Source organism: Heterodontus francisci, chromosome 2 (genome assembly GCF_036365525.1).
Source record: "Heterodontus francisci isolate sHetFra1 chromosome 2, sHetFra1.hap1, whole genome shotgun sequence".
NCBI classification, from domain to species: domain Eukaryota; kingdom Metazoa; phylum Chordata; class Chondrichthyes; order Heterodontiformes; family Heterodontidae; genus Heterodontus; species Heterodontus francisci.
In genome coordinates, this window is record NC_090372.1 from 37,278,453 (window position 1) to 37,300,181 (window position 21,729).

General features: G+C 43.8%; 1 protein-coding gene across 4 annotated transcripts in view; it reads left to right on the forward strand.

Moving 5' to 3' along the window:
- The window catches only part of mboat1 (membrane bound O-acyltransferase domain containing 1), a 198,105-nt gene that overhangs the window by 57,685 nt on the left and 118,691 nt on the right, over positions 1–21,729 (forward strand). For 3 of the 4 annotated variants that reach the window (XM_068057027.1, XM_068057055.1, XM_068057047.1), the window contains 2 exons: positions 3,268–3,363; positions 14,135–14,190. In XM_068057027.1, the coding sequence (XP_067913128.1) occupies positions 3,268–3,363; positions 14,135–14,190 (152 nt within the window). The remainder of the gene's footprint in view (positions 1–3,267; positions 3,364–14,134; positions 14,191–21,729) is intronic. The other variant, XM_068057037.1, reaches the window with a different exon arrangement.

The window sequence follows — 21,729 nt, forward strand, 5'->3', positions numbered from 1 at the left end:
GAGACAGCGAAGTGGAGGAAGGGAAGGGAAGTGAAGTTTCACAGATGGACCATGTAAAGGTGAGAGAGGGTGTAAATTGGAATCAAATTTGATAAAGTTTTCCAGTTCGGGGTGGGAGCAGGAAACTGCACCAATACAGTCATCAATGTACTGGGAAAAGAGTTGAGGGAGGGGGCCTGAGTAGGACTGGAACAAGGAATGCTCGACATATCCCACAAAAAGTCAGGCATAACTAGGACCCATGCGAGTACCCATAGCAACATCTTTTACTTGAAGGAAGTGAGTGGAGTTGAAGGAGAAGTTGTTCAATGTGAGAATAAGTTCAGCCAGGCGGAGGAGGGTGGTGGATGGGGACTGGTTGGGCCTCTGTTCAAGGAAGAAGCGGCGAGCCCTCGAACTGTCCTGGTGGGGGAATGGAGGTGTAGAGAGACTGGATGTCCGTAGTGAAGTGGAGGCGGTTAGGGCCAGGAAACTGGAAATTGTCAAAATGACGTAGGGCGTCAGTAGAGTCATGGATGTAGGTGGGAAGAGACTGGACCAGAGGAGAAAAGATCGAGTCAAGATAGGAAGAAATATGTTCAGTGGGGCAGGAACAGGCTGAAACGATGGGTCCGCCAGGACAGTCCTGTTTGTGGATTTTGGGAAGGACGTAGAAGTGGCAGTCCAGGGTTGCGGGACTATGAGGTTATTATTTATGACTTGGATCTTGCTGCCCACAGGGGTGGTAGAAGCGGAGACAATCAATGACTTCAAGAGGAAATTGGATGGCCACTTGAGGAAAACAGACTTGCAAGAAAGCCATTCAGGATTATTTTAATTTCATTTTTGACAATTTTATGTAGAACTGGGAGTTAGCTTTTCTTATTTATATGAAAAAAAATCTTCTGTTACTTATAGTATGATGCATTTCAGTGAATATGTGCAGTTCTGCATCTGTTGGGGTGTGTTACCTGATTATATAATACATCATAAACTACATTACAGTGCCACCACGGGTGGGAAGGTATACTGACAATGTGAGAAGTTTACCTTGGGGGTTTCTGCTATACTTTGGAAGTAGTAATGGATTAGATTTAAAATATGACTTCAAAATGGGGAGTGAATTACATCTGCTTGCCCTGGTCCAATTGTCCACTGAACAGTGCTCCATATTGTGCCCCTTTTTCCCATCCTTCCTCTCTCGCAGCCATGGTTCTCCTCTCCCCTTCCTTTCCCTTCTCCCTACCCACTTCTCATCCTCTCCCTCATCCTATCCCCTCCCATTTCCTTCTCCCTTTATTTCACCCCCTCCATCCCTTCTCCCCCAAGTAATGGGTGCAACAATAATGCTGAGGCCGCACCTGTTGCCATGGATGTTGAACCCCGCAGCTACACTAGCAGCCTTTGGGCAGTGCCCCCCCCAACCCCATTCATTCTGCTGCTCTGCCAAGCTCCTCTTCTCCGCTTTCCTTTCCCCCATCTTACTGTCTCCCCAGCCCTTCTTCTCTCCCACTAAGTTCTCTTTCCCCTCCCCATTTGCTTCTCTACTCTCTTGACCTCCCCTACATTAGTTTCATTACGTTGAATCAACAACCTTGCTTGACCTGCAAAATTCAAATTGGTCTTGAATTCCTGTACAATATGCCACAAGTGATTGACTGATTCGTACATACAATGTATGATGAGGTGTACGTCTGTGGGTTAGCAAACGCGATGGTATTAAGAGTTGGTGTAATATTGATGGTGAAGCTGTAGAAACTGAGGAAAGTTTAGAACATGTCCTGACATTTATGAAAATTGTTAACACCTTGGTGGCTCAGTGGGTTGTGCAGCATCCTAGTGTGATACTGAGCCATATAGACCAGGAAGGTCCTGGGTTCTGCCCCGAGCTGGCTCAATAGTTGTGGAGGTAACTAAAGTTGACCTTGGCATTCCTGAACTAAGGAAAGGAAAAATCAAACCAGGAATTCTGCTGTCGGTGACACCCACTAGAATGGGTGGGCTGGATTTTGTTTTCCTGCTACCGGGAGAGGTGGCGGGTGTACAAAATGGCAGCTGGCAGGCGTCTGCTGCCCACTGCCACATCGCCGCGATCTTGGGCCCGGCGGCTCATATTATGCAGGGTGGGTGGCCTTGGCGACGCTGTGAATGGCATCAACTGTCTCTGCGCAGGCGCTGGTGCCATTTTTAAAGGGCTGCCAGCCCTGCGTAGAAAATAGAGAGTTGCCCCCTCCCCACTACACTGAAAATAAATGCTTGCCCCCCCCCCCTCCAAATACAATAAAATTACAGAGTTGGCCCGTTCTTCCCCCAACAGCACAAAGTGTAAATTTCACCCCTCGGCCCCCCCCCCCACCCCTCACTACACTACAACACAGTACAAATGCTGAGTTCCCTCCTCACCCCCCCCCCCCCCCACCCCCCACCTCGGTGGTGCCAGCTTTCCCTGGATGGGAAAGTGAAGGTGCGTGAGTGCCGCCCGTCACGCTGAAGATCTGGAACCACTGGTAAGATCGCAGCTAATTCAATTTAAATGTATGCAAAGATGTAATTTCAATATTTAAGGCATGGTCCCGCAGCAAAGTGGCGGAGGATCCGCCACGGAGCTTCCCTGCTGCTGGGAAGATTCGGCCCGACAATCCTGGTGTCGGGCTCTGTGGCGGGCTGCTGCTGCTTCGATCTTCTGCCTTCCCCCAAAGGAGCCTAACGTTGGGAGCTGAACAAAATTCAGCCTGGTGTGTGTAACTCACTTTCAGTTCTGACCTCTTGTTCATCTCTACATCCTTCATTCCACCATTGCTTTCTGCCTTAAAGACTTTGAATCAATCTAAACTACTGTGTCTCTCCCTCTTTCTGTAAGATTCTCCTTTCAAAAACTACCTCTTTGACCAAGGTTTTGGTCACCTGTCCTACTGTCTCCTCCTTTGGCTCGGTGTCGATTTTTTTTTTTTTTCAAACCTGATCTCACTTTTGTGAAGCACCAACGGACGTTTTGCTATGTTTTGTAATGCAAGTTGTTGTATGTATGGATTCTGTGCAAAGTCTGGATTGGGACTGATTGGGATTCCTTTCCTCCAAACTGACTCCACTCAATGTCGAGGCTGACCTGAATGAATTACCAGAGGGTGGCTCCTCGCAATGGATACTGTATGCCAGAACCAGCACTTGCGGTAGAAGTGAGAAAATTGGGAATGTTTCTTTGAGAAAATGCAGGATGTTTTAGTTTTCTTTTGCTACATGAAACAACATGGTGATAATTTCAATACATTTATGTTTTTTATTCCTTAGGTATTCCTTTGTAGCCGCAATGGGCTATCTCACACTGTGCCAAATTAGCAGAGTATATATCTTTAATTATGGACTGTTGGCCACAGATTTCTCTGGGTGAGTTATTTTTTAGACATTTCTCAGTTGTAATTCAGTATTTGAATTTAAAAGTAACCTTTTTAAAATACAGTGTTAAGGGAACATAAGGAATGCCCTTATTTACTTCAAAACAAAAACAAGAAATGCTGGAATCACTCAGCAGGTCTGGCAGCATCTGTGGAAAGAGAAGCAGAGTTAACGTTTCGGGTCAGTGACCCTTCTTCGGAACCCTTATTTACTTGGCTGAGTATGATGAAGTTAACTTTTTCTCTCTGCTTTAGTGACAATTTCAAGGTACTTTAATAAATTATCAGCAATCTCCGCTGTTTTCTTTTGTGGGAAAGAGTTCCTGTTGTTCTGGGGCTCTGTTTTCCATGTTGACCTTGCAGAGTGGCTGGTCACCAAAGCCTGAGGAGAACAAAAGTTTGCTCCAGTTGTATTACGGCACTGCTTGATGCAATAGCTCTGTCTTCAGTGTCAGTGTTGTAATGTGAAGGGGCAGCAGCGCCATGGTGGAGTGACAGCTACCTTGGCTTGTTGTGCTAGGCTGTTCCAGAGGCTGTGACAAATATCAACACCACCACATTTGATAGCAGGTGCCATTTTCTTTTACTCGTCACTTGCTGATATGTGGGGTTCTTTCTTGGCTAGAAAATAGAGAATAGAACTTGTGATTTTCAAAGAATTGCACACTTGCAATTGTTTCTGCTATTGCTGGTGTTGTGGAATGTGCACCTCAGTATAAATATTGGGTGGATTTCCCGGCACCAGGAATTCCAACACTTTCTGTTAGAAGCCATTATATAATGCAAAGGGAGAATTAACGAATTGAGATGTCTGATTTAAGTCAGTGGCAGGAATCCAGTTGTACTATCTATATGTATGGAGATATACACTGCAGGGGGATCCCGTTGCTCTCTTTCTATGGGTGTATATTTACTGCAGAGCAATGTTCTCTCTAAGCTGATGGCTGGCACGAACATGATGGGCCGAAGGGCCTGTTTCTGTGCTGTATAACTCTGTGGCTCTATGCACTGTCATACAGCAATTGGGAATGTGCCGTGTAGGGAATAAACAAGCCAATTACAAGCAACACTCCCTTTAAGGTGCGTGGACGAATGTCAATCTTAAAGGGACCACACACTGCAGCAAACCGGCTGTGCACAGCAAACAAAAATGGATCCCCATGCTTTGTTGCCTCAAAACTAAACATAATAATCTTATCCCTTTTTACGTCAGCACATTTTGTAAGTGCAATTTTGATTTTCATCAACCAGTAAATAATTGTAAAACAGCAAAGTAACCTGCTTTCTCTTGTAAACTTCACCCCCTGTTATCCCACCCAAAAATGTTCAACAAAACACACAATCTGTAAGTCATTGGCTCTTTAGAGAGTGGTGAAAGTTATACATTAGAGTGTTGGTAAACCAAGGGGAGTTTTTAATGCCCCATTCATCTAGTTTCTTTTAAACGTTAATTGGGCCATCTATACCAGGAGGATTCAAAATGGGGGCTTCCTCTGGTTCTGTCTTGCTCACACTCTCTTTCCCCTTTGCAACCTAGCAGTCTCTCAAATGGAGGCAAATTGTTACTGTGCTGCTTTGGGCTATTCACAAGCCATGGATTGACCCATCAGTCAACGTTTCCTTTAGAGGAACTGCCTCGCCTCTACTATGTATCTCTTCTCAAACAGACCCAGCTACGAATGAGAACTTTTTCTGTGCTGCAGGGCGTCCACATGCTAGTTTACTGCACCTTTGTAGTCCTATAAATTGACCTGATTTTTTATCTTTGACAGTTTATTAGATTACAGCAGCTGGCAGTTGGGTTCTATTTGATAGGGAAATTAGAATGGACTGTAACAGTTTTACAAATAGTTACTTTGTCAATTCTTTCTGGTTTGATTTTGAGAGACTTTTTTTGCATCAAAAAGGCATTGCCTTCACATAACTTTATATAGTGCCTTTAACAAAAAGAGGTTTTACTGGGTGTGGGGAGAGAAAAAGAGAGTGAGAAAGGGAAAAACAGATCAGTGAATGGATGTTGAAACATTGAGAGAGTGTTATAGTGGGTTGGCCTAATACTTAAAGGACTTTTCCTTACAGGAACAACATTTAAGAAGTATTTAGATGAGCACTTGAAACGCCATAGCATATAAGGCTACAGGCCAAGTGCTGGAAAATGGGATTAGAATAGTTAGGTGCTTGGTGGCCGGCACAGACATGATGGGCCGAAGGGCCTGTTTCTGTGCTGTATAACTCTATGACTCGAGGTATTTGCGAAAAAGACTGAATTAAGTATTACCTCTATTTTTGTAGGAGGAAAGCTTTAAATTTAGCTAATAGCTTATGAAATGTTTTAAGGTTTAGGCCACTTTATGTTACACTGTCCCAGGATCTCAGACTGAGTTGCTGCATTTGACGTACTGATGGTTATCTGTAATAAATAAATTTATAGTTTAACATTTTCTTGTTTAGTCATCTCAACTTTAGTGAACAGTTTTTTCTGTAGCTTGGTCACTGATCAGATATGACCGGCACATTTGGTTATCATTCAGCTTCTTAATGGTACTAAATTGATATTGAACCCTAAGCATAGCCCTGAAAAGCACTCTTTGAAAGGGCTTTCATGGCTGTGTTGTGTAAGTTGGAGGTTATTCTGGCTTCAGATAACATGTAGGGAGAGGTACTAGTTTGAAGAACAAGTTTCTTCAGTCATGGTGCATGCATTTAGTGCTGTTATTGTGCATGCATGACTGCATTACTTTCCAGTTTGTTGTTTTGCCAGTGAGCCTTCTGTGAGTTTAACAATGTTTAATTAGATATTTCTATTACTGTACGGGACAAAAATAAAAGCGTCCTTTGCACTATTGTAGGTATCTTGTGCAGAACTAAAAGTGTGCAATACTACTAGATTTTCACTGATAGCTATCTTAGTGCAGAATTAAAGTTAGCAACATTATGTCTCTTGGTTCTTTCAGTTGGGTTAAGGGTATATTGCCCATACTGAACTTGGCTTCCCTCTCTCCCAGCCAAATCTTTCCTATGTTTTCTTGGACTGCACTAATTCGTGCTGTGGGATAGTTGTGTTGGTGCCAGCCATTCACAGTTAACCTCAGGCCAATGGCTGTTCATGTGTGATCCACGTTGGTAAGTGTTAGTCGGCTATTTCGCTGTATGATGTATTGCATCCCGATCCTGTCCTTGTTTGGCATCCTCACGCAGACACATTCCAGCAGGAATTGTTGGTGAGCGAAAAGGGGGACCCTGGCTGATTTATTTTTATATATGATATAGAACTTCCCCTTCCCCAGTGATCACCACCACCTTTCACTCCAGCCTTTGGTATGGGGCCCAGTTGTCTTAGTCCTATTGCCTGCCTGAGATCAGGGATCAGACCTGGAACTTTTTTTTTTATTCGTTCATGGGATGTGGGCATCAATGGCAAGACCAGCACTTATTGCCCTTGAGAGAAGGTGGTGGTGAGCTGCCTTCTTGAACCACTGACGTCCATGTGATGCGCTCATAATGCTGTCCAGGGGAGAGTTCCAGGATTTTGACCTGGCGACTGAAGGAACAGTTATACATTTCCATGTCAGAATGGTGTGTGACTTGACCGGGAACTTGCAGTTGGTGGTGTTCCCATGCGTTTGCTGCCCTTGTTCTTCCAGGTGGTAGAGTTCGCGGGTTTGGAAGGTGCTGTTGAAGGAGGCTTGGCAAGTTGTTGCAGCGCATTTTGTAGATGGTACACAATGCTGCCACTGTTTAAGATGGCAGATCGGGTGCTGATCAAGTGAGCTGCTTTACCCTGGAACCTGTCGAGCTTCTTGAGTGTTGTTGGCAACTGGACAGTTCTGACTTGTGCCTTGTAGGCGGTAGACAGGACAAGGGCAGCACACATATGGGAACACCACCACCTGTGCATTCCTCTCCAAATCACACACCATCCTGACTTGTAATTATATCACTGTTCCTTCACTGTCACTGAGTTAAAAAAGTTGGAATTTTAAAAAAGTGTTATTCAGTGTAGAATTCCCAGCTTCTTGTAGTCATGGTATTTACATGGCTGGTCCAGTTAAGTTTCTGATCAACAGTAACCCCCCCAGGATATTGATGCGGGGTGAGGGGTGCAGAAATTCAGCAATAGCAATGCTGTTGAACATCAAGGGGAGATGATTAGATTCTCCCTTGTTGGAGATGGTAATTGTCTAGCATTTGTGTGGCACAGGTGTTACTTGCCACTTATCAGCCCAAGCCTAAATACTGTCCAGATCTTGCTGCATGTGGGCACGGACTGCTTTAGTAGTTGAGGAGTAGTGAATGGTGCTGAATGCTGTGTTATCATCGAACATCCCTACTTCTGACCTTATGATGGAGGGGAGGTCATTGTTGAAGCACTGAAGATGGTTGGACCTAGGACACTACCCTGAGAAACTCCTGCAGTGATGTTCTGGGGCTGAGATGATTGGCCTGCAACAACCACAACCATCTTTCTTTGTGCTCCGTAGGACTCCAACCAGTAGAGAGTTTTCCCGATTCCCATTGACTCCAATTTTGCTAGGGCTTCTTTCTGCCACACTCGGTCAAAAGCTGCCTTGATGTCAAGGGTAGTCACTCCCACCTCACCATTTGGAGGTCAGCTGTTTTGTCCATGTTTGGACCAAGGCTGTTATGAAGTCAGGAGCTGAATGGACCTGGCAGAACCCAAATTGAGTGTCAGTGAGCAGGTTATTGTTGATTAAGTGCTACTCGATAGCACTGTCAACAATGCCTTCCATCACTTTGCTGATGATTGAGAGTAGACCGATGGGGTGGTAATTGGCTGGATTGGATTTGTCCTGCTTTTTGTAGGCAGGACCTATCTGGGCAATTTTCCATTTTGCCGGGTAGATGCCAGTGTTGTAACTGGAACAGCTTGGCTTGGGGCACGGCTAGTTCTGGAACACATGTCTTCAGTACAACAGCCGGGATGTTGTCAGGCCCCCACTGCCTTTGCTGTATCCAGTGCATTCAGTCATTTATTGATGTCACGTGGAGTGAATCGAATTAGCTGAAGACTGGCACCTGTGATGCTGGGGACCTCAGGAGGAAGCTGAGATACATCATTCACTCAGTACCTCTGGCTGAAAATAGTTGTAAATGCTTTAGCCTTGTTGTTTACACTGACTTGCTGGGCTCCCCCGTCATAGGGATGTTTGTGGAGCCTCGTCCTCTGGTTAGTCATTTAATTGTTCACTATCATTCATGTTGAGATGTAGCAGGGTTCCAGAGCTTTGCACTGATCCGTTGGTTGTGGGATCATTTAGCTCGGTCTATTGCATGCTGCTTCCGCTGTTTAGCAAGCATGTAGTTCTGTGATGTAATTTCACCTGGTTGGCATTCTCATTTTTAGTTATGCCTGGTGCTGCTCCTAGCATGCTCCCCTATACTCCTCATTGAACCAGAGTTGGTCCCCTGGCTTTGATAGTGATGGTAGATGCGGGACATGCCGGGCATGAGGTTACAGATTATGTTTGAATACAATTCTCCTGCTGCTGATGGCTCACAGCATCTTATGGATGCCCAGTTTTGAGCTGCTAGATCTGTTCTGAATCTATTCCATCTAGCACAGTGGTCATGCCACACAACACACCGGACTGTGTTCTCAGTGAGAGGGCGGTACTTGGTCTCCATAAGGACCGTGAGATGATCATTCCTACCAATATTGTAATGGACAGATGCATCTGCAACAGGTAGATTGATGAGGACAAGGTCAAATAAGTTTTTCCTTCTTGTTGGTTCTCTCCCCACCTGCTGCAGGCCCAGTCTGGCAGACATGTCCCTCAGGACCTGACCAGCTCTGTCAGTAGTGGTGCTACCGAGCCACTCTTGGTGATGGACATTGAAGTCCCTACTCAGGGTACATACTTCGCCCTTCCTACCCTCAATGCTTCTCCCAATTGGTGTTCAACAAGGAGGAGCACTGATTCATCAGTTGCAGGAGGGCAGTAGGTGGTAATCGGCAGGAGGTTTCCTTGCCCATATTTGACCGGATGGCCATGAGATTTCATGAGGTCCAGAATCAATGTTGAGGACTCCCAGGGCCACTCCCTCCTGACTGTATACCACTGTGCTGCCACCTGTATGGGTCTGTTCTGCCGGTAGGGCAAGACATACCCAGGGAGGGAGGATTCTGGGACAATGGTGGTGAGGTATAATTCTGTGAGTCTTTGTGGTTTGAACACCACTAATAGTTTGAGTATTTGAATTCACTTAAAAAAAATTCTGGAAATAAATAAATCAAGTGGTGGAAGTGACCACAAAGCTGTTGGTTTGTGGTTAAGAACCCAACCAATTGACTCATGTGCTTTTAGGTAATGGAGCCTGCAGTGGTTGCCTGGTCAACAGCAACTCCATACCACACCAGAATGGTTGACTCTTAATTGTCCTCTTAGGTGGCTTAACAAGCCACTTCGTTGTATCAAAATTACTACCAGTGCTTCAAAGTGAATGCCTATCACCACCACTGCTTTCACGTGGCAATGAATGATGGCCAATAAATGCCAGCCTTGCCAGCGATACCCACATCCTGAGAATGAGCGAAACAAATTATTCCACACTTGTCAGTTCAATTGATAGATGCACTTTCATGGGTAAAGGTGCAGTTTTGACACAGGTACAACAATATTCCCTCTGCCACATATACTAAAGATATCGTGCTTCGTTTGGGAGCTGGGTTGAGTCATTGAATGTAATCTATCCCAAGTTCATTGTTCTCGAAATGATAGCTGACAATTGGAAATTTGTAATTAAGAGATTATGAATCATACTTGGACTAAAGGTAATATGGTGAAAATGAACATTGGTCTTTGAATAATCCATTTCTTTTGTGCATTCTTTTTTAATTAACAGAAATGTCTTTGTGTGCCTCTAAAGAACAAAATTGGACAGATTTTTTTGACGTTTATTTTCAAGAAGTGGCATGCACAGGATCGGGCTGAGACTGTATAATTCCACTGTGTAATCTGTCATGTATCCAGGCTACTGGATGATGTGTTTTTTTTTGCTCCCACCCTCTTACTGAAGAGGATTCATCCTGCAGCCAGTCCAGTTAATGCAATGGTTGAGTTGCCATAAGCCATGTTTGAGAAAAATAGGAAGGAATACCCTTGTCTCATTTCCTTATATTCTGTAAAATTGAACTGCTTCCTTTATGTGGAGTAGTTCTATTATGAATCCCACTGCCAGTACTGGGATTCAGAATCCAGTTTGTGATTCCTGGTCTAAAGCCCCATCTTCTGAAACTGCCACGTAACTCCTGCATCTGCCTTACTTAAGATTTTGGTTATTTCACTTCAGTAATCTTTAAGAAAGAAACCTGAAATGCTGTAAAATGTATCGAGGAATAGTTGTTCCAGCGTATGCTAAGCTGTGAACTTTGATTTGTCATTTTAAAAATGTCTTCGTTATTTTAACACTTCATTTCAATCATTTAGGCTTTCTGTTTTGTGTCGTCCATCTTGCTGTATTTTTTACATTACCCTTTGATCTGTTTCTTTTCCTTTACGCTCAGTGGATTCTTGCGGTGAGTTGTTTATCCTTCTTATAGTTGCTATGCCATTTGTATTAAGTTTTGGTGTGCTGTGTATTATACCATGCTGGCTGTGATGTAACTGAGCATTCACTGAATTTTGTTATAACCCAGTATTAATCTTTACTTTAGAACATATTTGCGTACATATGCTGGAGGTAGGAGTCATTTGAGCAGGGTTCTCAGAGTAAATGTGACTGCAGATTATTTATTTATCACTGCTCAATGGCATACTGCAAGAATGCTTCTGCTTTAATAGTTGAATGAAACTTGAGCAAAGCATTAGAAGTGTGCATTAACGTCTTGAGCCTTTTTTTAATTGGGATTTGGATGACCCTGATAAGGCAGCATTTATTGCCCATCCCTCGTTTCCATGAGGATATTATGAGTCAACCACATTGTTACAGGCCCGGGTTGAGTGCAGGGAGTTGTGAGCAGCAGTGGGGCAGGGTTGCTCTGGATGCCTTCCTCTATTCCTTAATCTTGTCTGTGCCCGGGTGGCCCTGGAGAGGGAGCTTAGTGTTCAGTGGCACGCTTAGGGCCTTCTGCGACCAGCGGACACCCCAAGGAATAGAGAGTCCTGCACATAATGCAGGACTGGAGTCACATGTAGGTTAGGCTAAGTAGGGTGGCACTTGGGAAGGACATAATTGAATCAGTTGCATTTTTATGACTATCTGTCAGCTTTCACAGTCATTGAGCCCATTTAAGCTGTAAGTGAATGGATTTTGAGTGAGGTAAAATCTTGCCCATTATTTCTGGTGTAAGCTTGCAAATGACCAGTTTTATTAAGTTCAGTTTAACAGTTTGCCAAGGTGAGATTGAGCTCTCAATCTCCGGGTAACTAATGCAGTCACATAACCATGTGGGTACCATATCCTTCTGAAAACTTAAACTGAAATGGATGAACCCAGGATATTTTTATTTCAATCAGATGCTACTAAATTAAGGAAGGGTTGTTGATTTTTTTTTTTCAGTTCTGCTTCAATCGCCTTTTTTGTTATGTGGTATTGAAGATTTGAATTTTTAATAATCTGTGGAGTGGATGTTGCCAGTACTGTTATTGAAATTTTAATGCCCATTGGAGTACTTTATAAAAGTAAAAGGTTTTCTGTAGTTTCCAAAGCAGGACAACTGTAAACAAAAATGTGAAACCATCTTGCATTTGTTTTCTGAAGGAGGTAAAAATTACTTCGCACTGAAATGTGGCTGCAGCCCTCAAGGGCTGAAGCATGACTCTGGTTATTAAACCATTAAGGCAGCAGCTTTCTTGGACAGTCATAGCACGCCGTTTAGTTGGAGCTGAGCAGTTGGTGTACAATCAATATTGAATCGACTTCTTTTTCTATCGTTTAAATTTGTGAAAGCTTATTTTTGAAAAGAAGCTCCCTTTTTTCATATCAGTGTTTCAGCTTATAGAATTGGATGCATAGTAAGTTTTTAATTAGGGTGGTATATTGGTGTAATATGAGATTGTCTTTGGTATGTCTTAGTTTGGAGAGTTCTTCTCAAAGTAGGAATCGAGACAGACTGTTCCCAGTTTCCTTTATGGATTCTGAGATTGGTCATATTCTGTTCTGTGGATCAGCGAGTTAGAAGAGGGTTCAGTTTTCATTTACTGCCCAGCTTACACATGAAGAACATCCAGCAGATAAGGTACAGGAGGACTGCAGCCCTCTGGAATTTAAGAAATTTTAGGGGTGGATAAAAACCACATAAACCAATTATTTTTTCAGGATCAATCCTTCTCACTGTATTCCTTTTACAGAAACTTTATTGTTTATCCCCAGCACGCTGGTATTAACCTGTTTTATATTGTTGTGATTTGACCTTTCCTTTCTATGTCGTTTCTATCCAGTCCCTCACCCTCCCTGCCCACTCATTCCTTCATCTGAATTGGCCACCTTGTTTCATTTTCATTGAGAAAAATGCCCCAGAGTAGTTGCAATTGCTACTACAGAGATTGGTCCATTAAATGACGTATAAATAAGATGGAAAGTCTTACGGAGTAGTGCCATCAAAGAAAATAAACATATAATCTGGTATTTTATATGTTTTTTAATTCACTGCAAAAATGAGATTGACTCAGTCTTTTATAAGGAAAAAATGAATTCAGTTATCCAGAAGAATAAGTTAAAGACTGTCGATGGCTTTTGGGGCTGTTCAGCATAAAATTCCACAGCATCCCTGCTCCCATTACCAGTTGCCATTTGATTAAATCTCTGAAACCCAATCATCTAATGCCTCAGATCATCCTGTAAAAGTCATTAACTGCTGCTATATAAAGTAAAAGAAAGCACAATCTGGTGGGTAGGATTAAAGCAAGTAGGCCTGAACAGACCAGTTGTATAATGAAATTTGCTGTACCAGCCTGTAATACATTTAGTGCAGCCAACTGTCCAGAAAGCCTGCATCCTGAAATTGTTCATAAATAATAAATCTCTCAAGTTCCCTCAGGATACATTTTGTGATTGTACTTGGATGTTTGTACATCAATTGATTTATGTCATTAAGTCATTGGCCCAATCTGGAAATGGATTGAACCAACTATATCTGAGGTGTTGTATACTGTAATACTTGGATGGTTCCTCAGCAAGAAGAAAGCACATGATCAAAATGGACAGACATATCTTGATAACGAGATGTTTTTGCTGTAAATACTGTAACTTTCAGTTGCTGTATCTTAGACTTCTGTGACTTGAATTACAGTGATGGTGTGTTGCAAGCAACTGCACAGGTATTTTGAGGGGCCTCCATAAAATTGTTCAGTTTACTGGGAATAAAACATCTAAAGAGAAACTTAAGTTACCAATTCTAGAAGGTTCAATATCATCAGCACAGTGTCTTGAAATTTTGGGGCCAGCAATCCTACAAGAATGGCCAACATCAAATGTGCATTTAAGAAGAGTTAATGAAGCAAGAGTTTGAAGCTGGTTTTGTCATATGTAAGGGGTTCCAGTTCACTGATGCTATGTTGTAACTGAATATTTGAGATTCTGAGCTTGGAGGCTGTGTATGCAGTAAAATGAATGGCTTTGGCTATGTTTAGTGGAAATATCTGAAGTTCTGTTTGGATTGTCTGACAGAATATCTTGAGTTTTTGGATGCCATTTTCTACACACCAGCAGTTTTAGCTTTTCTATTTTGTTTAGTGACTACTGTTTCTACTGTTAACCTCAACCTGTTTGTTTAAAATTATTTTCTTTTCCTTCCTTTCTAGTCCATTGATGATAGTCACCCAGAAAATCACCAGCCTTGCCTTTCAAATACATGATGGTAAGGACCAGATGATCTATTCTTGGTTCTGATTTTTCACTTTTCACTTGTTTTTTCACTTGTTACTTTTCTAGAGCTGAGCCACTGTAATTGTGTTTCTTTTGCGTGCTTGAAAATACCTATTGTAACTAACCTGTAGCATATTATCATGCTCAGGTATTTATTGTATTGATCGCAGCAACATCTGTTCTAACCTAAAACTCCTGGAATCATGTGCACTTTAGCTCAACCTGTGGATGAAACTTGTATCAGTTGGATGACTCACAGAGCAGGAAGGCAAAAGTTGTCCCCTTCCTCACCTGTTTTTGTATGTGATGCAGACTGACAAAATCCAGACCTTTGGGGAAGTGTGTGAATGTCCTTTTTATAACGGAGTTGAAACGGCAGTTCAGTATCAATAACTGCAGCTACCAGGATGCTCCACGTGCTGATGGTTTTGATGCTGGGCTACTTCTATGTGACCATCTTATTCGAGAAAGTGAATTCTGAATTATTGAGAGAATTCTTTATGATTTACAATATGATATTATAGTTGCTTCAGTTTAGTAACAAATTTGATTCATATTAAATGTTGTATTTTCTTTGAATCTTTATGGTACAGTGTAAGTAGTTCATGCTATTTTATATTAGAACATATTGGCTACTCTGAATTTCAAAACAAGCAAACTGTTGCTTTTGCACATTTGTGTATTCCAATCCAACTTGTCCAGTTTGTTGCTTTAATAGACATGTTAGTCAGAAATTATTCCGCACCCCCCCCCCCCCCCCAATCAAATAAAACACACATCCATAAAACTAGATAATCGAAGTAAAGAACAAGGAGTAAACCATTCAGCCTGTCGAGGATTATCCCTCAAGCATCCTAACTGTTCCATTCCAGAATCCAGAAGTTAAAACTTCCTGTAATAATTTGTCTGTACTGCCTTGCCTGCCAGATCATTCCAAACATTTATAACTCTTTGGGCCTGGTACATTGGTTCTAAATGTATTTGTTGCCAAAGCAGTTGCAGACTAGTCAGTTGCAAAGTTTCCCTGCATTTGTTCACTTAAATTCATGGTGTAGTTTTTCAACCAACGTATATTTCTTTACATTTCTTTCTGTTAGATTTCATTGCCCATTCATTATGCCCAGTGGCATAACCAGTCAAAGTCATTCTGCAGATGCATCATTTCTCTCTTGCGCTTTTTATTTAAGTGCCATCAGCAAAAATCACTTTCTCTTCATTACCTAATCAGTGTTGTACAGAGCTTGATGCCCAGTTGTGCTGCAAGGCAGGATACAGTGCAAGTTCTGAGCAGATGCGACAAGGAAAGCCACTTGCATCAGTGTCTGCACGTTTGCAAGCCAAACTTATCACTGGTACGTGGCACTTAAGTTTAATATGGGCGTGAAGTTTATTTCCAAAGTACTATTGGATGCAGCACTATGGAGGCCTAGTGCTGCTTTTCTGGGGTGCCATGTGCTTCCAGGCTCTTCCTGCATGGCCCACCTGGCATTCCATGAAGAAAAGGGAGCATGTGGGGGCATCCTCTGCGTACGCCGGAAGGCTCTGAATCGTTGCTATCCTGACATCACACAGCCCAACTGGCTGATGCGCTGCCAGGATACCTACTCTGCATCAGGTAGGTCTAGGCAAGACATTCATATGTCACTCACCATTGCTGCAAGATGGGCCCTGAACCTGTGCTAATTAAGCAGCCACTCGAGTTGCATGTGAGGTGTTTTTGAGTAAATTTTGCTTAGGCAGGGTTGGTGAAAGCACTACGCTGGGTTCTTGAAGCTGCTTTTTGCCAGTTGCTGAATATAGTCCAGGAGTAGAGAGGACTACCTGACCCAGGTATGGGGCAGTTATTAAGTGCTTCCTGGCCTGCAACATGACCAGAAAATGGAATGGTGGAGGCAGAGAGGGGAAGCTCTGTGAGGGAGGAGGAGGAGGAACAAGAAGAGGCATCCTGGATCCAGTATAGCTGGGCAGATTCTGAGAGCATGAATTTTGAGACTCTGCTTCCACTGAACCAACTTCCCTATTCCCCATGGTCACACCCATTTCAGACACCCCGTCACAACATCCCCATAGCCAGCATCCAGAAATGAAAGCCACAAACAAAGACCTTCACAAAACTATGCACCCAATTATACAAACAAAAATAAGCTATTCACTCTTGTGCTATCAATCAATGTCTGTCTTGCGGGTGTCTTTGTCCTACTGCTCCTATGCAGTTCTACCCCAGTCGGTGCAGCATGACTGGTGGAAGGCTGTGGACTTTTATTTGGGGAGACTGCATATGGTCTTGCAGGCTGATCTCGAGCAGCTCTGGGCCTTGAGGGCCGGCTTTCATACTGCACCGCTTGGGCGTGGGCGGCAACAGTCAGTATTGACTGGCTGAGAGGCAACAGCAATGGCATCTGCAGAGTGGCATTGGTGTGGGGACTGATGCTGTCACCCCAAGAAAAGTCAAGAGTTCCACGGTCATGCCATCTGCAGCTTCCACTTCATGTCACATCTCAGGATGGGGTTGAGGAAAGAGTTGAGAAGGGGAATAAGGCAATCACTTACCATCATCCTGGATGGCTTCGGTGGCACCCAATGCCACCGGTTCTGCTGATTCTGCACTCATAGCACCATCTCCTCTAGGGGGTATGGGATAGAATCATGGCAGCCTCTGCCCTCTCCAGTTTTCTGGGTCTCTGGTGGTTATGGGTCACCTTTTCCTGGAAGAGAGAGGGCAGAATGTTGTGCTGCGCTCTGTTTGGATGATGTGCCTGTCATAGCTGAATAATTGGAGGTCTGTGAAGGAAGGAGAAGTGGGTGTGAGTTTGGCAGCATTGGTAGGTGTGTGCGGGTGAGGTGAAATATACGAATATTGGGCGTGAGTGCCAGGGAATGCTGCTGCATGAATGAAAGGGATGTGGTGATTGAGTAGTATGAGAGGTTGGTATTGTGTTTAATATGAAATGCAATATGAGGATGCATTCACTCCCTTTGATCACCTGTGTGAGGTCATTAAACTTCATTCGACACCACTGTCATGTCCCCAGGTCCAGACTGCCAGGGAGGTGACAGCCCAATGTGCTCCCTTTGGAAGCTGGTGCATAAAGGCCTCCTGGTGACTCCACCTGGGTCACCAGTGCCTCCAAGGCAGTGTCAATAAATCTGGGAGGCCTCTCCCTTGCCTGCTGCACCATCTTACTTCAGCCTCACTCTTCCAAAGTGAATTACCAGAAACCTTTCTCTATTTACTGCAGCTTTCCTTTAATAGGGGCAGCCTGCCTTTAAAAATAGCAGGCTGGCTACAGCATGTGGCTTCTGCACAATGCTGGTTGGCTCCCCTGCTGAGCACAGAGGCTGTTTGAGGTGGATGCCAGCAGTGCAGGATCCATTCAGCCACACACTATGATCATGCAGAAGAGGTGGGTGGACCAAATTTATTTGCTGACCACCTTGATCAGAACCGGTGTAGGCAGGTTGTGAATTGTGGCTCCCAAAAACCAGGGCACGCCAATTTCTAGCCTGATTATAATTTTTTTAAATTGACGAGTTTTGGTGATGATGGGAACTTGGCCATTGAGAAAATGACTTTGCATGCCATTTGGCATTTCCAGCAAAGTTGGCAAAACTTTATATGGTGGTGAACTACCTCTTTGAAGTCTGGGTTGGGAACACTTCTCACCAGTTCAAGATGGTGTATGATACCAATGAGAGCCGATTATGAAGGTGAACAATTTTGCTAAAATTATAATCCAAGAGTAATGAGGACAAACATGTTCTACTGGCAGTAGGGTCAGTAACTAGAGGACATAGATTGAAAGAAATTAAGCACCAGATGGGAGATTTCTAGAACTTATTTTTTAAATGCAGTGATTTGTTATGAACTGGAATGCATTGCCTAAACGGGTGGTGAGGGAGAGCGACTGTATTTGGAAAAGGAAACATTTGAAGGCCTACGCTGAAAGAGCCGGGAAGTGGGACTCGCTGGTACAGACACGATGGGCCAAATGGCCTCTCTCTGCGCTGTATGATTCTAAGAGGTGTATGTCTGGATTCACTGGACTTAAAATTTGGTTTCTTGTTTCTCATCCATGATAAACATAGCATGGCTATCGATGAGACTAAGTCCCTGATTGAGTTGAGGTATTCAAAGAGAACCCAAAACTGATCTGGCAAAGCTTATAGTGTGTGCCAGCAGCAGTTCAAGGTAGTGTAACTGCCAGGCTTACTCTGCCAACAGAAGCTTGTTTTATCTGTGTATTAAATTTGGTTGTTGGATACATCTGCATTTTATGTTAATGTCAAGTGATGTAGAATTTCACTGTATACTGATGCCAAACTATTTGAAGCCGTTGGCCTAAAATTGTGCGATATCGTGCCCATTGAGTGCTAATTGATGTACTGAGACCCCAAAATAGCAGCCAGGAAGCACATGCAAACTTCCAGCTGGAAGTGTGCCGTGCACTGTACATGAAAAGGACAATAAAGAGGCAACCTTTACATGTGAACCAGACATTAATCCCTTTGCGTCTGGAAATAAAGGGCCTAATATCTTCTGATCCATGCTCCAACACTGGTTTGCCCTTAGGCAGCTTGCAGCATTGTGGGTTACACTAAGGGAAGCCAACCCTACAGAACACTTGCAACAAAGTAAGCAAATAACTTGCCTGTAGATGGAGCATTAAATGTCCCTCCTGATCATCTAATTTGTTGTGGTACATTGCAATCTGTACAACTATTCAACACTCCTTGCCATGACCTATCAAGCAAGAAGCTGAGGAACAGTAGCAGCACAAGCAGGAAGAGGCAGAAGAGAGGAAGAAGGGAGGCTGCAACCTGGAAACCCTTTTATGTCCAGGCTGTACATGAACTAATTTGAGTGTGAAACCAGTGACCTGAACCCCAAATCTCTATTCACCAACAGTCCCTCACTCCTTTCCCTCTGTCACAGGCCGCATCATTGACATGCCTACAATGAAAAAATAAAAGCTAACACAAAATACACATTCCAAACCAAATTTCCAAATTAAGACAACTCATGTAATATAAAAAGTGAAACTGCTCACCCTTGTGCATTCCCTTCGTGCCTGTCTTTCGTGTGCCTTTTCCTGTCCTGATACTCCTACGCAGTGCTACCGCAGTGGCTGCATCCTGACTGGTGGAAGGTTGCTGAATTTCACTGCAGAAGACTGCAGTTGGCCTTGGATGACCTCGAGTAGCTCTGGCCGAGGAGGCTGGACTTCAGGCAGCACCATATGGGCTGCAGCATTCTGGGCTGGCTGGCTGACAGGCAACAACAAGAACACTGGTGGAGTAGAAAGGTGGGATCGTAAATGCTATCATCCTGATAGAGGACAGAAGGTTCATTCTCCGTGCAGCCACTGCTGCTCCTCTGGGGCAGTGCCTCAACAATCCTAGGAATCTGTTGGAGGACAGATTGCTGGGCTGCTGTGACACACCCTATAAGCCTCTTTGAGCACTGGTATGCATAGCCATGATTGCAACAGTCTAAGCTGACATGGCAGCAGTTGGAGCTTCGAATGCAGCACCCAGATTTCTGGTGGCTTCTACTTGTGCTGCAATGGAAGATGAGATATTGGCCATCTGATGTTGCATCATGGGTTGGGTCCACAAATGTGCTAATGGAGTTGGCCGCCAGTTCCTTGCTGGAAATGATGGGCTGCAAGCTCTGTGCAAGTGTGCCAAGTTGGTGCTGGACTCCTCCATGCTCCTGGATGTTGAATGTAGGCTTTCTGGCAGGCTTCCTGCTGCACCAAGCATTTCAGTGTGCATACCCATCAGCCTTCTTTTGTAGTCTGGCCCATTGAAGTCCTGGGTTGACTCCTCTACAGAACAACTTGTGTGCATCCTCGCCCTCCATCAGGCTGGCACCTGCGCTATCCTTGTCTTCTGCCTTGGCTGTATGGTGCACCTGTGTCAGATAGCTTACCACATACAGACCTCAATGGTATCCTCTAATATATGTACTGTCAGTATCAGAACTGGTGGCAGCGTATGTGAAATCAGGTGATGGTTTGTCTTCATTGTTAATATCTTTTTGGTCTTACTCCACTGCATGGGCAGGTTGTAGTTTTTGGGTATCTGAAAGGAAAAAGGGACAAAGATAAGGTTGTTGTGAGGGAGAGGGGAAAGTCAGAAGTGTATGCTTGCACCATCTGCAGCTTGTAAATCAGAAGAGATTGCAGATTGAGGAGGGTTAGGGACGAGGGTACAGTCATCCTCAATGGATTGACCACTGCCTCAGCAATGGCCCTTCTGATAATGGCCAGCACTGTCTCCTGCATGGGCTTCAGAACGTGAAGGAATGCTTCTGCCCTCCCGATTAATTCCTGCTGTCTCTGTTTATGTGCCAGCTTTTCCTGCAAGGGAGGGAAGTGTGCCAGTGAGTTTCATGCAATATGTTAGAATGATGTGGCTGTCATGGCTGAATAGCTGGCTGCATGTGCAAGCTGAGAGAGTTGGATGCGAAACAACCATGCTAAGTGTGTGAGGGTGAGGTGAAGCGCAAGAATGTTGAGTATGAGTCCTGTTTAATAGGGATTGCTGGTAGGTGACTGATGAGGTGTGGTGAATAAAGCAGTGGCTGAGGCTAGTGGTGTAGTTGGCAGGATATGGCTTTTGAAGGTGCATTCACTGATCTTGACCTCTCATGTGAAGTCATTGAACCTTTTGCAGTACTGTTCCTGGGCACTTAACTCCCTGGCTATCTGTTCCCACTGATGCATAGAAAATTTATGGCATAGGAGACAACCATTTGGCCTTTAAAAAAAAAAAAATTCACATGTCACTGGATGTGGGTGTCATAGGCAAGTCCAGCATTTATTGCCCATCCCCAACAACTGAGTGGCTTGCTAGGCCATTTCAGAGGGCATTCAAGAGTCAGCCACTTTGCGTTGGGTCTGGGATCACATGTTAGGGCGGACTGGGTGAAGATGACTGATTTCCTTCCTTAAAACCTGATGGGTTTTTATGACAATCTGATAGTTTCATGGTCACCAGTATTGATACTCGCTTTTTAATTCCAGATTTATTTAATACCAACTGCAATGGTGGGACTTGAACTCATGTTTCTGCATCATTAGTCCAGTCCTCTGGATTATTAATCCAGTAACATAATGGTTATGTTGTCGTACTCTTTCCGTGTCTGTGCCAACCACAAAACAGCTAGCCAGCCTAATCCCACCTTCCAGCTTTTGGTCTGTAGCCCTGTTCGTTACGTCACTTCAAATGATATCCAAGAGCATGTTAAAGGTGATGAGGAGTTCTGCCTCCATCATCCTTTCAGACAGCAAGCTCCACAACCCCCACAACCCTTTGGGTAAAATAAAATGTCTTCTCAACTGTCCTCTAGGCATTTTTTTTGTCTCCTGCTAATTGGTCTCTCTGCTAATTGGTCTTTCCTATCCACTGTAAGTGTCTCATAATTTTGTACACTTCAATTAAATCGCCCCTTAGCCTCCTCAGTTTTAAAGAAAACAACCCCAGCCTATCTAATTTTTCCTTGCTAATATTATCCACTCCTGGGAAC